The 12,439-nt window shown below is 43.0% G+C and overlaps 1 protein-coding gene across 1 annotated transcript in view; it reads left to right on the top strand.

The window, feature by feature from the left end:
* BRAP (BRCA1 associated protein) overlaps window positions 1-8,194 on the top strand; it is a 32,976-nt gene extending 24,782 nt beyond the window's left edge. Inside the window, exons 11-12 of the mRNA XM_049865975.1 lie at window positions 3,567-3,670; window positions 5,764-8,194. Of these exons, the coding sequence (XP_049721932.1) occupies window positions 3,567-3,670; window positions 5,764-6,127 (468 nt within the window). The 3' untranslated portion in view covers window positions 6,128-8,194. The remainder of the gene's footprint in view (window positions 1-3,566; window positions 3,671-5,763) is intronic.
* The last annotated feature ends 4,245 nt before the right edge of the window (window positions 8,195-12,439 follow it).

Genomic DNA, 12,439 nt, shown 5'->3' with positions numbered 1-12,439 from the left:
TTTAGTGACCTTTTGCTTTCTTCATGTATTATGTCCTTGATGTCATCCCACAACTCATCTGGTCTTTGATCATTAGTGTTCTATTCTTGAGATGGTCTCTAAACTCAGATGGAATATACTCAAGGTCATATTTTGGCCTCTTGGACTTGTTTAAACTTTCTTCACCTTCACCTTGAACTTGTATATGTGCAGTTCATGGCATTCCCAGTTGGCCTCTTGCCTTGTTCTGATTGATGATATTGAGCTTTTCCTTCATTTCTTTCCACAGATTTAGTTGATTTGATTCCTGTGTATTCCTTCCAATAAGGCCCACATGTATAGTCACTGTTTATGTTGAAAATATTTGCATTGAGTAAGTCGTTGGCCTTGCAAAATTCTATCATGTGATCTCACGAGTCGTTTCTGTCACCAAGGCTGTATTTTCCAACTGCCCATCTTTCTTCTTTGTTTCCAGCTTTCTCATTCCAATCGCCAGTAATTATCAATGCATCTCGATTGTGTGTTTGGTCAGTTTCGAACTGTAGAACTTGGTAAAAATCTTCAATTTCTTCATCTTCAGCATTAGTGATTGGTGCATAAATTTGAATTAATAGTTGTATTAATGGTCTTCCTTGTAGGCATATGGATGTATCATATCACTGACAGCGTTGCACTTCAGGACAAATATGGAAATGTTCTTTTTGACGATGAATATGATACCATTGTACTTCAATTTGTCATTCTCAGCCTAGTAAACCATATGATTGTCCAATTCAAAATGCCAGTATCAATCCACTGCAGCTCACTAATGCCTAGGATATCAATCTTTGTGTGTTCCGTTTCATTTTTGACAACTTCGAATTTTCCTAGATTCGTGCTTCGCACATTCCACATACCAATTATTAATCGATATTTGCAGCCTTTTCTTCTCATTTTAAGTTGTTCCGCATCAGCAAATGAAGGTTGTGAGAGCTTTTCTCCATCCACATCATTAAGGTGGACTCTGCTTTGAGGTGGCAGCTCTTCCCTGGTCATATTTTGAGTGCCTTCCTACCTTAGGGGCTCATCTTCCAACACTATCTCAGACAATATTCCACTGCTATTTGTAAAGTTTTCATTGGCCAGTTTTGTCAGAAGTAGAACTCTAGGTCCTTCTCCCTAGTGTGTCTTAGTCTGGAAGCACCACTAAAACCTGTCCACTATGGGTCACCCTGCTGCTATTTGAAATACCAGTGGCATAGCTTTCAGCATCACAGCAACACGCAAGCCACCACAGTACAACAAACTGACAGCTGAGTGGTGGCTCTACTTCATATATTGTAGCACAATCAAATACATATGTGAAAATGTCTTCTGCCAAATCTATATGTGCTGGTGGGGGCACCCCCATATGCCATCCCACACCTGTTCAGTTTACATATCTACCAATGTATCCACTCATAAGTTATTGTTATTACTGTTATTGCAGGATTGTGTATCAAATAATATTGACCATTGTTGCCTTTTACCCTTGCGTACCTTCTAGCGTCTTCCTTTGCCTTGGTCATGTTGTGCTGACATCCCCCTTATTGTGTATTCCCTTTCCCCTTACCCAAGTCTACCATCTAGTTAGTGATTTTCCTTCCTCCCCTTCCCATCCCTGGTAGCCATCAAAGAATGTTTTTTTCTGTGCGTAAACCTTTTCTTTTTTTTTCTCTTTTGAGTTCTGCTCTGCACCATCTAGTTCTTCTGGATTCAGGCTGATGAAGTATCTGGTTTATGTGGCCCTTTTGTCTCTTGGGCTAGTATTTTCCTCTTGTCTTTGCTGTTCTCCATTCTGCTTTGCTCCAGGTGGGACCAATTGGTACATCTTCAATGGCCGCTTGCAAACTTTTAAGAGCCCAGACACTACTCATCAAAGTGGGATGCAGAACATTTTCTTAATAAGCTTTGTCATGCCAATTGACCTAGCTGTCCCCCAAAACCATGGTCCCCAGAGTAAACCTTTTCTTGAGTTTTTATAATATTGGTCTCATATAATATTTCCCTTTTGTGATTGACTTATTTCACTCAGCATAATGTCCTCCAGGTCCATCCATGTTGTGAGATGTTTCAGGGATTCATTGTTATTCCTTTGCTGCATAGTATTCCATTGTGTGTATGTACCATTGCTTGTTGATCCGTTCATCCATCGATGGGCACTTAGGTTGTTTCCATCTTCTTGCAATTGTGAATAATGCTGCAGTAAACATGGGAGGGCATACTTCTATTTGTGTCATGGCTCTTATTTCTCTAGGATCTGTATTGCTAGATCATGTGGTATCTCTGTTTCTAACTTTGTGAGGAAGCACCATACCGTTTTCCACAGTGGTTGTACCATTTCACAATCCAACCAACAGTGTATAAGAGTTCTAATCTCCCCAAACCCTTGGCAACATTTGTTGTTTTCTGTTGTTTTGATCATTGCCGTTATTGCCAGGATGAAATGATACCTCATTATTGTTTTGATTGCAGCTTTCTGATGGCTAATAATTGTGAGCATCTCTTCATATATTTGTTGCGGGGCCATAGGATTTAAATGCTCAGTTATTTTCAGCACCTGTTATGACTCCCTCATGGCCTGCCCAGCCTCACTACCCCTCCTACCTGATCTTCTCCCAGTGTCCGGAGACCAGCAGAGTGGGGGCACTTCCCACCTTCACAATCTTGACCCGCTTTCCACCTGAGTAAATCCAGTATGTGCCTAGTGAGACTCCAGCATACGGCATGCTGTTGACTAGGATCACTGCTGTCAGATGCATAATACACCAGAATTCTGAAATTCTCTTTAATTTTGAACACTGTGTCATAGGAATTAATCATATATATATATATATATATATATATATATATATATATATATATATATATATATATGGAGCCCTGGTGGCGCAGTGGTGACGCAGTCAGTTGCTAACTGAAAGGTCAGCAGTTCAAACCCCCCAGCTGCTCTGAGGGAGAAAGAGGTGGCAGTCTGCCTCTATAAAGATTTACAGCCTTGGAAACCTTATGGGGCAGTTCTGTTCTGTCCTACAGGGTCCTTATGAGTCAGAATCGACTTGACAGCAATGGGTTTGTTTTTATATCCTCTATGAATAACCTCTACAAAACAAGGGCTGCTTATATTCCATATAGCTCTGTGGTACATTAGAAAATTAATAGTGATATTGAAAAGAAATCCAAACAACTAGAATCAGCGATCACAAGTCCCTTAGTGGATAAATAATTTCTGGAATGTAATGTCAGGGGGAGAACAGTGATGGCGAGCTGAGAACAGGCACCATGTCCTGCGCTGGTGCCTGAAGCTCTTTACATGTGAGCGCTTTTGCCTGATACTCAGGAGCTCACGATCCTCTGTGGCCATTATACAGAGAAATAGTAAGAAGCAGGAGTTCTCAGCCTTTTTATTACTATTACTGAAGTTCTTTCAAATGCTTGTCCCACCTTTTCTAAGTTTGGCTTGTCAAAGTTATAAACAGGTAATTGGGGGAAAAAAAAATTGTTATAGCCCCAGAGAGCACAGAACTTCGTCTTCGTGAAATAAGCCTGATGTCCCTTTGTTTTTTCAGATTAACAACATGAAGACCAAATTCAAAGAAACCATTGAGAAATGTGATAACCTGGAACACAGGTTAAATGATCTCCTGAAAGAAAAGCAGTCCATGGAAAGGAAGTAAGTATAATTGGTCTGTTCTCTAGTGAGCTATTTTATCATGACAGCCTCTGTGAACAGATATTGTCCTTCATTCCTGTGGAAACATCCTCATTTTCAAGCTCCTGGATATCGCTAGGTTTTCAGGTATCTCCCTATTTGAGGAGCAAATTTATCGTGACTTCCTATTTCTTAAAATTCAAGGTATTTCGTGCCAGGTGGATGCCATGTGGAATGCAATGCTTACCAGTGTCTGTGTACCTGGTGGTGTGCTCAAATGCACACCATTGTTTCCTGTAGAAAGTGCCCCGGGCCTGTAACCCGTCTGAACCCTGTGGCTGGGTACTGGCAGTTAGGAAAGAGACGGTGCCCAAGCTGGAGATGTCGTATGCTCTGTCCTTGGGCAGGAATTAATGGCCATAGATGTTGAATATGGAGCAAAAAACCCATTCACAGCATGGCAACAAGATACCCGACTACTGTGACTTGGGAAGATAGTTGCAGCTAATTGAAATTACCTTTCTGGCTCAAGTTATACCCGCAAAGATTGGTTGGCTTTTTACCTCCATACAAATGGATAAACAGTGAATTTAAATGAGATCGTTGTTCCTCACAAAGATGTTTTTTGTTTTTCTCTAATGAACTTCTTATTTTGGAGTAGATTTAGGTTTACAGGAAACTTGCAAAGATAGCGCAGAGTTCTCGGGTGCCCGTTACCCCGTTTCCTCTATTGTTAAGTGGATTTTTTGGTTTGTTTTTTTTTTTAACTGTTGTGAATACAATACTGCAGCATTAATAGAAATAAAAATTAAAAATTTTCCTATACTTTCAGCACACTGACAAATTGAACTGTGTTAAAAAATTGAAACCGAAAGCTCTCTTAAACCTCCCTTCTCTCCCCGCCCCCTCAAACAGGTTCTGCTATCTAGAGAAAAAAAAAAACCAAAACAGCCATTATTAACAGTAACAGTTTGGTATTCATCCTCCCAGATCATTTACTCTGTCTACATAAACATCTCACATACGTTGATCTTTTTTTCTATAAAAAATAGAGTAACACTAGGGGCTATTTTTTTTTCCTTCCTTTAATTAAATATAATATAGTTACTAAATAGTTACTATATATATATATATATACATATATATATATATATGCATGTATTTAGTTACTAACATAATATTCACATGGTAAAATATTCTGTTTTTGAGATGGTCCCATATTGGCACATAGAGACCTGCCCCAATCTGTGTAAGGGCTGCACAGTATTCTGTTGTGTGGCTCACCATAATGATTTTAAGCAGCTCCCTGTTGATGGACATGTAAGGTGCCTCAGGTCTTATAAACAGTGCTGCAGTGAGCATCTTTCTCCCTGGGTTTTTTTTTTTTTTTTTTTAACACAATCCTAAGTATATCTGTTCTGTAGAATAAATTCCTAGAAGTAGAGTAGCTGTGTCAGAGAACACTGGAGTTTTGATTTTTAGAGATATTACCAAATTGACTTCCAGGGAGTTGGCCCCAGCTCACACTCCCAGCATCAGTGTGGGTGCGTGCCTCTCCCACGTCAGAGCTCTTCAGCGTTCTGATGGATAAAAATGGTATCTCCAATGGTGTTTTAATTTGTAATTCTTTACTTCTGAGTAAGGTTGAGCATCAAGTATAGGGCGCTCCCTCTTCTTGAAAACCCTCTGGTTAGAATCAGCTCCTTTCTTTCTTCAAACCCAGTGAGGTCAGAGCACTCGACTCTCCAAGAATGTCAGTTTTCCTCATAACTTCCTTATCATAGCTCGCATCTCTCAGGCACCTATTTAACCACCGACTGCAAAACAGGGAAGCGTTAGACATTTTGCCATGAATCACAGAATAATTTCTGTTGAAGACATTTCTGATACGTAACAAAAATTGCCTTGAAGCTGTGCTTGAATTAGCTAGAGCAAAAATCTTGCCGCATGTAGCTGATGGCGATGGCAGCAAAGCAGTCTCCCTGGGCTCTGGGGGGAGGAGTCTGCTCTAAGTGGAGTCTGAGGTTCTGGCTCCTCTGTGCAATCCCAGAGCAGAAAGGGGACTGTGTCAGCAAATGAAAAACGTGGTCTTGTCTCCCTTTGTTTTGGAAAAGATGCTCTCAGCTAAACACGAAAGTGGCCAAACTCACCACGGAGCTCAAAGAGGAGCAGGAAATGAATAAGTGCTTAAGAGCGAACCAAGTCCTCCTACAGAATAAGCTGAAGGAGGAGGAGAGGGTGTTGAAGGAGACCTGTGACCAAAAAGACCTGCAGATCACTGAGATCCAGGAGCAGCTGCGGGACGTCATGTTCTACCTGGAAACACAGCAGCAGATCAACCACCTGCCTGCTGAGACCCGGCAGGAGATCCAGGAGGGCCAGATCAACATCGCCATGGCCTCGGCCGCCAGCTCCCCCTCCTCGGGGGGCAGTGGGAAGCTGGCCTCCAGGAAGGGCCGCAGCAAGAGGGGCAAGTGACCTTCAGAGAACAGATGTCCCCGAGACTCTCCTCCACCCTGGCACTGAAAGGGTGTGCTGGAACTTTCAGCTGAATGTGGGGGTGGACCTTAAATAAGTACATAAGTGAGGATCAAGCCACAGTTGTTTGGATCTTTTCTTTCCTAGCGTGTGGTTTAATGAATTAGAGAGCTGATGTCTAGGAGAGCAGAAGGTAATAGGGCAGTGTTTTCAAAGGTGGCTGCTTTTCTCAACCGTGATAGTTCACGAACCTCAGACATTCTAATGACCATTTTGCCTTCCTACTTGATAGATGCCCCAACTCTGCTGTGCATTTTTCCGTTGTATTTATTGAGTTGATATATTTGACACTCAGTCCTGGGGTCAGTTTAAGACTTTTTTTTTCTTGGTCATTTCTAAGGTCACAGTACCTAGCACTCAGTACCAAACCTCCCTAAGGTCTTAGCAGCTGCTTTAATGAGAAGTTACCATTGGGTACTGAGGTGTTATGAAAATTCCCTGGCATTAGTCTGCTATCACTGTCATCCACCCATGTGGATGACACGTGGATGTGGGGAATCGAAGAATTGTTTTGATGTTTTCTGAAAAGAGGCGGGGCCTGTAAACCACGTGCTGGCTTGTCAGCAGCAGCTGTCTCTTCCAGCTCTAGGGCTAGTGAGGAACAACCAACTGGGGGTAGAGTTGACCCCGGGTCAGGGAAAGGAGGGCATTTCCACTTTATTTTTGGTGACTCTGCTCCTCCTTGGGAACCTCAAGAAGGAGACTTAATTGTTGCTCCAAGACTTAAATCTTAGAGCAGACTACCTAACACCTAGCAAGAAGAGAAGGGGGCAGGTTCATCATCCATGTGAAAACGTAGAGTGAGGCCTCTGACCAGTTGATTGTCTGTTTTGCTGGGATCAGTATTTTCTGGATGTTTATAAAAGATGGGGCTGCATGTTCCGGGCAGAACCATGCTAGAGGCAGCATGGGCAGATTTTCAATATACTTTCAAGATACAACCAAAGGCAAGAATTTTGGCAGAGCCCCCTTTAAAACTCTCATGCAGTGCTTGTGTTGGGCCCGCAGAGGGACTGTGCTTCCCCTAGATCCATAAACGTCCAAGCATTTGTAATATTCAGGAGGGAGCAAAATTGAAGGAAGACTGTGTTAGAATTAAGCTTCAAGAAGAGATAGCTGGGCAGTTTAATAAGACATTCTGTCAAATGGTAAATGTTTTTTCCTTCTTTATAATTAGCCAAAGTTTTCGAACAATCACATTTCAGAATTGTTTTTTTAGCCTGTAACTGGGCCTCATTCCCTTTGACCTAACCATTTTCTACGTAACTTTGTAACACACACTGCACGGTCATCACCACGTATCTCTGTGGGATGAGCTGCGGCATCTCCCGAAGAACCTTACCTGTAACTTTGCAAAATGAATGTACTCACACATTCTTTTTACGTAGGGCAGACCAACTCTGTAAGTCCTCCTTGGACTTGTATCCAGATATCTTAAAGCAAGAGTGGGGATGTAAAGCATAACCTAATTCCCTTTCCTATAGAGATTCTATTTTATTTAAAATCTATTTTTACACTAGTTAGAATCCTGCTCTTCTGGCCAAGTACTTGTCTTGCATGTCTGACCTTGCAGAAGCTGGGGTGAATTGTAGCATACTAATTAAGAGGATTAGAAGTAGTTTACAGAGCTGGCTCTTCTCATTTCTCTGAGATGGCCTCTACCAGCAGCTGGGAGAGCGGAGGTTTTCAGTACGTGTGGGATAAACGCTCTGAAAGGCTGCACCTAGAGGAGTGAGCAAATAGGCATGTTTCCAAGCTACTTGAAGGTTAAAAAAAAAACTGAGAAAAGAATCTCAAGATATGTAAAGAATATGTTATTGTTTTTTTTTAATGGTCGTAAGTCATGTGTTTTGAATTTGACAACATTATATAAGATAGGGGCTGTTAGTGTTTTCTTCAGGATGGAAATGAACCACTTGACATACCCATACTACCTGGAACAATGAAATTGCATTAAAGTAACCAAACTTTGAAATGATTCTGCTCTGTGTGAAATTTGTGTCCGTGTGATTGACATTTGCCCGGGAGCATGTAGCCAGTAATCCAATGGCCTGGATTTAAAAAGAAGTCTAAAAATCAGTAGTATGCTGGTGAACAGCTTGATGATTCATCTTTCATCCCTTTTGTTCCAGCTTCCCAAACTCATAAAAAGTAGCTGAGCCAGATAGAGAGTAGGGAAAAATTGTCTGAATTTGGAGACTCGGGGCAGGGAAAGGTCCAGTTCACACAGCTCTTTTAAAATTAAAAGTAATCAATTTGTAGACCTGAGAATTTTTCCCAAGCACCACCAATTTGAGATTGTTTTATTTTGGAAATTGTTACAAACATGACTGTTCAGAATATGTTGAGTTATATAAAGCACCAAACCACTTGCCCCCTCGCTGCTGGCTTTTTGGTGCTGTTGTCATCAAAAGGGCTGAGAGGAGGGAGCGGGAGACCAATGGGATGCAGACCCCAAATTCTCATTAAAAGACCACACCTAATGGTATGATTGCGACTAGAGGAATCCCAGAGACAATGCTCCCCAGAACTTCTGATGGCACAGGACAGGAACCATCCCCGAAGACAAATCATCAGGCATGAAAAGGACTGGTCAGTGGGGGGGAGAGAGATACTGATGAAGAGTGAGCTAATTAAATCAGGTGGACACTGGAGAGTGTGTTGGCAACTCTTGACTGGAGGGGGGATGGGAAGATAGAGAGAGAGGGAAGAAGGTAAAATTGGCACGAAACGAGAGACTGTAAGGGCTGACTCAATAGGGGGAGAGCAAGTGGGAGAAGGGAGTAAGATGTATGTAAACCTACATGTGACAGACTGATTGGAATGGTAAATGTTCACTTGAAGCTTAATAAAAAAAAAAAAAAAAAAAGGGCTGAGAGACTGATTTAAACAGTCAGCCAGGAGAGCGTGGAGAACTTGGCAAATCACGAATGGACAGCCTTCTGCCGTCCCTTGGAAATCTCTCTTCTAATACAGTCAAGATGCACAAGCTACAAATGCTATCCACAAGATTTGGCTGTGGCACATGGTGCCACATCATGTGTGCTGGTGGCATATTGTGGCTTGTGTGATGAAGTCCCTGGGCTTATCTAGAACAGGACAGCCACTCTTGCATTGTGTGGGGAAAGCCAGTGTGTTTTCTCCGGGATGGAGCCGATTACGTCCACAGCACAGGGATTCTCTGCATTACTTTCCGTTGGCAGCAGCAGGGAAATGTTTGCTTTGCAAAATGGCTCTGAGGTGTCTCTTAAGAACCAGCTCTTGCTCCTTGCTGGTGTCGGGGGACATCTAAACTCCCCAGAAACTCAGCCGTCACCTTCGACAAGTTTAGGAAGCCATTAAATGTTCTTTGGCAGGCCCTGCAGCTGGCCAGGCCTTTTCATTCTTGCCTGTAAAAATCTCTGAAATGGGATTCCAAGAATGTCTGCAGGGCAGCCACCCCAACAGATGTAGCATTTAAAGTTTTAAATGAAGGAAAGAGTGAAGTAACAATAGAAAAGTTTTTCCCTTCAGGAACCCCTAGTTTTACCCTGGAGTAAAGGCCGAATGTCTCCCTCCCTTGTGTAGTGTGAAGTTGATTTTTTTTTCCCCAGATGCTGTGCTATGGTCCACAAGGAGCGAATGGAAACACATTCTTTGCATGTGTGCGTGAGGGCAAGTTACATAAGCTGCTTTTACTTTTTATTTTGGAGGGATTTGTGGGCAGGTGAAGGAAGCCTTCTTTATTCGAATTAATGTCATAATCAGCTCCTTTCCACCCTCTTTCCAGTTTTTCATGGTAACCCCTCGACCTTGTGTTCAAGAAACTCAGCTGTTCTCCTGGAATGCTCATAAACGCTTCAGACAGTAGGCTCTACCAGACAGTAATTCTGCAAGCTATCCTTCCAGAAGCTAAAATTTACAGGATCATTCTAGCTAATATCGTTTTCATGAACACTGAGTAGTTTTGCTGCAATTCTGTAATCCAGGAGAACATGGAAGGGCTCTGCAGTTGGTTCTTAATCTGATTTTGCTTTCATGCTGTGTCAGAGAAGGCCAGGAAGAGATGAACATCTTTCATACAAGATGACTGTGGTTTTTGGGGCCTAATGTTGAATTGCTTCAGGTCAGAAAACTTTTCACTGGAATCATCTAGAAAATGTGGTTTGATCACTTGGCTCAGAGCTGCCCCAGTGCAGATAACGTTTGAGTGAACTAAAGCATCTTTGCTTATTTTCAGACCGTGTCTGGAATTCTCTGACCCAAGATTCCTTTTAGATCCGGCCCTGAGATTGCCTTTCCAAAATAAATGCAGGGAAGTTTGTACACGGTGGGAAGTCAGTCAAAGAGTGAAATATTCTGTGTGATCCTGGAACATGAAGGTTTATAGTATCTAGTAGAATAAGATTGATGCTGTGGTTTTTTTTTTTTAATTGTGTTTTCAGGTGAAAGTTTACAAATCAAGTCAGTCTTTCATACAAAAAGTTATACACACCTTGCTATGTACTCCTAGCTGCTCTCCTCCTGAGACAGCACATTCCTCCTCTCTACCATGTAGTCCCTGTGTCCATTCAACCAGCTCCTGTCCCCCTCTTCCTTCTCATCTTGCCACCAGACAGGAGTTGCCCACATAGTCTTATGTGTCTACTTGAGCCAAGAAGCTCACACCTTACCAGTGTCATTATCTATCTTATAGTCCAGTCCAGTCCCTGTCTGGAGAATTGCTTTCGGGGATGGTTCCGATCTTGGGCTCACAAAGGGTCCGGGGACCATGACCATCAGGGTCCCTCCAGTCTCAGTCAGACCATTAAGCCTGGTCTTTTTACGAGAATTTGAATTCTGCATCCCACTGTTCTCCTGCCCCATCAGGGATTCTCTGTGAGGTGTTCCCTGTCGGGGCAGTGATCGGTGGTAGCCAGGCACCATCTAGTTCTTCTGGTTTCAGACTGATGGAGTCTCTGGTTTATGTGGCCCTTTCTGTCTCTTGAGCTCATCTTTACCATATGTCTTTGGTGTTCTTCATTCTCCTTTGCTCCAGGTAGATTGAGACTAATTGATGATGCTATGATTCTTTTCAATAAGATAAAAGTAAACTTGTAGCACTGAGCATAAATGTCAAATAGACAAAGCAGCTCTGACTAGGCCTCAGAGCTAGTTAGTTATCTTGCCATCTTTTGCCCCGAAGAAGCAGCAGGTCCTGGACCAAATCCCATCTGCTTATTTCCTCGCTTAAAGAGGAAGAGCCCACTGAGACCCTCCAGTATTGATTGATGATTCCAAATCCTCCATCCCTTGGTTACGGTCCAATAGGCAAAAAGTTCAGGCCTTTCCTAGAGGACCAGGAAAAGTCAAGTTGTATTAAAAGAATGAGGTGTTTCCACAATGTGAGAAACTTGGGTGTATCACGTCACATCATTAACATAGCACTTAGCACCCAAAGACTTCAGTGCTAACTGAAAAAGAAGGAACACAAACTAATTTCTGGGGAAGAAGCACAGAGTGCAGAGAAAGACCTAGAAGTCAAGAAGAGCAAACGGAAAATTTTGGGAGAGTTGCTCTCTTGGAAACACTCCAATGGAGTCGGCCCAAACTGACATCACACTTAGCCGGAGGGTCTTCCAACAGCATTTTCCAGGAATTATCTTTTGTGAAAGACCCGACCTTAGCTGTAGCCCACACACATATTCTGACAGATTAGCTGATGCTCACACGGAAGCTGGGAGCCCAAACGGTCCGCAAAAAGCACAGCAGTAGAAAGCCACGTCATACCTCCCCCACCTCCCCACCCCACCTGCCCTCAGGGGAAAAAAATTAAAATCCTCCTTTCAAAACTCATGCCTCAGTAAAACAGCTTCGTTGCATTTGTTTCCACGCGGCAGAAAATCAACACCAACTGGCTTTGATCCCAAACAGGGCCAACTGCAGGACGCTGAGGGTTCTGCAGCCAGGAGGAAGGCTGAGGCCTGCTCTGGCCACCCTCCCCCAGCACATTTGACTTTAATTACATGGGAACATGCCTGGGCTGGGGGCTGCTGCCAGAACTCTCCTGGCCCCAAAGGGGGAGGCCCTGTGCTGCGGCCCAGAATCTTTCCTAAAAGTCCGTACAGTACCGCTCGGTGGCTGCCAGTCCGGCACTTTCTCTTTGGCGAGATTCCGCGCTCTGCTTGGCCAGAGTACAAGAAAGCTCTCTCGTCCCTTTCTTCCCGTGTGCTGGGTTCTCTTCTCCCTGCAGCTCCGTTGTCCTTCACAGTTGTAAACAAGAAGGTTCCATTG

Source organism: Elephas maximus, chromosome 22 (genome assembly GCF_024166365.1).
Source record: "Elephas maximus indicus isolate mEleMax1 chromosome 22, mEleMax1 primary haplotype, whole genome shotgun sequence".
Lineage (NCBI taxonomy): Eukaryota > Metazoa > Chordata > Mammalia > Proboscidea > Elephantidae > Elephas > Elephas maximus.
The sequence above is the reverse complement of the archived record's forward strand: the minus strand, read 5'-3'. Positions and strand labels throughout refer to the sequence as shown.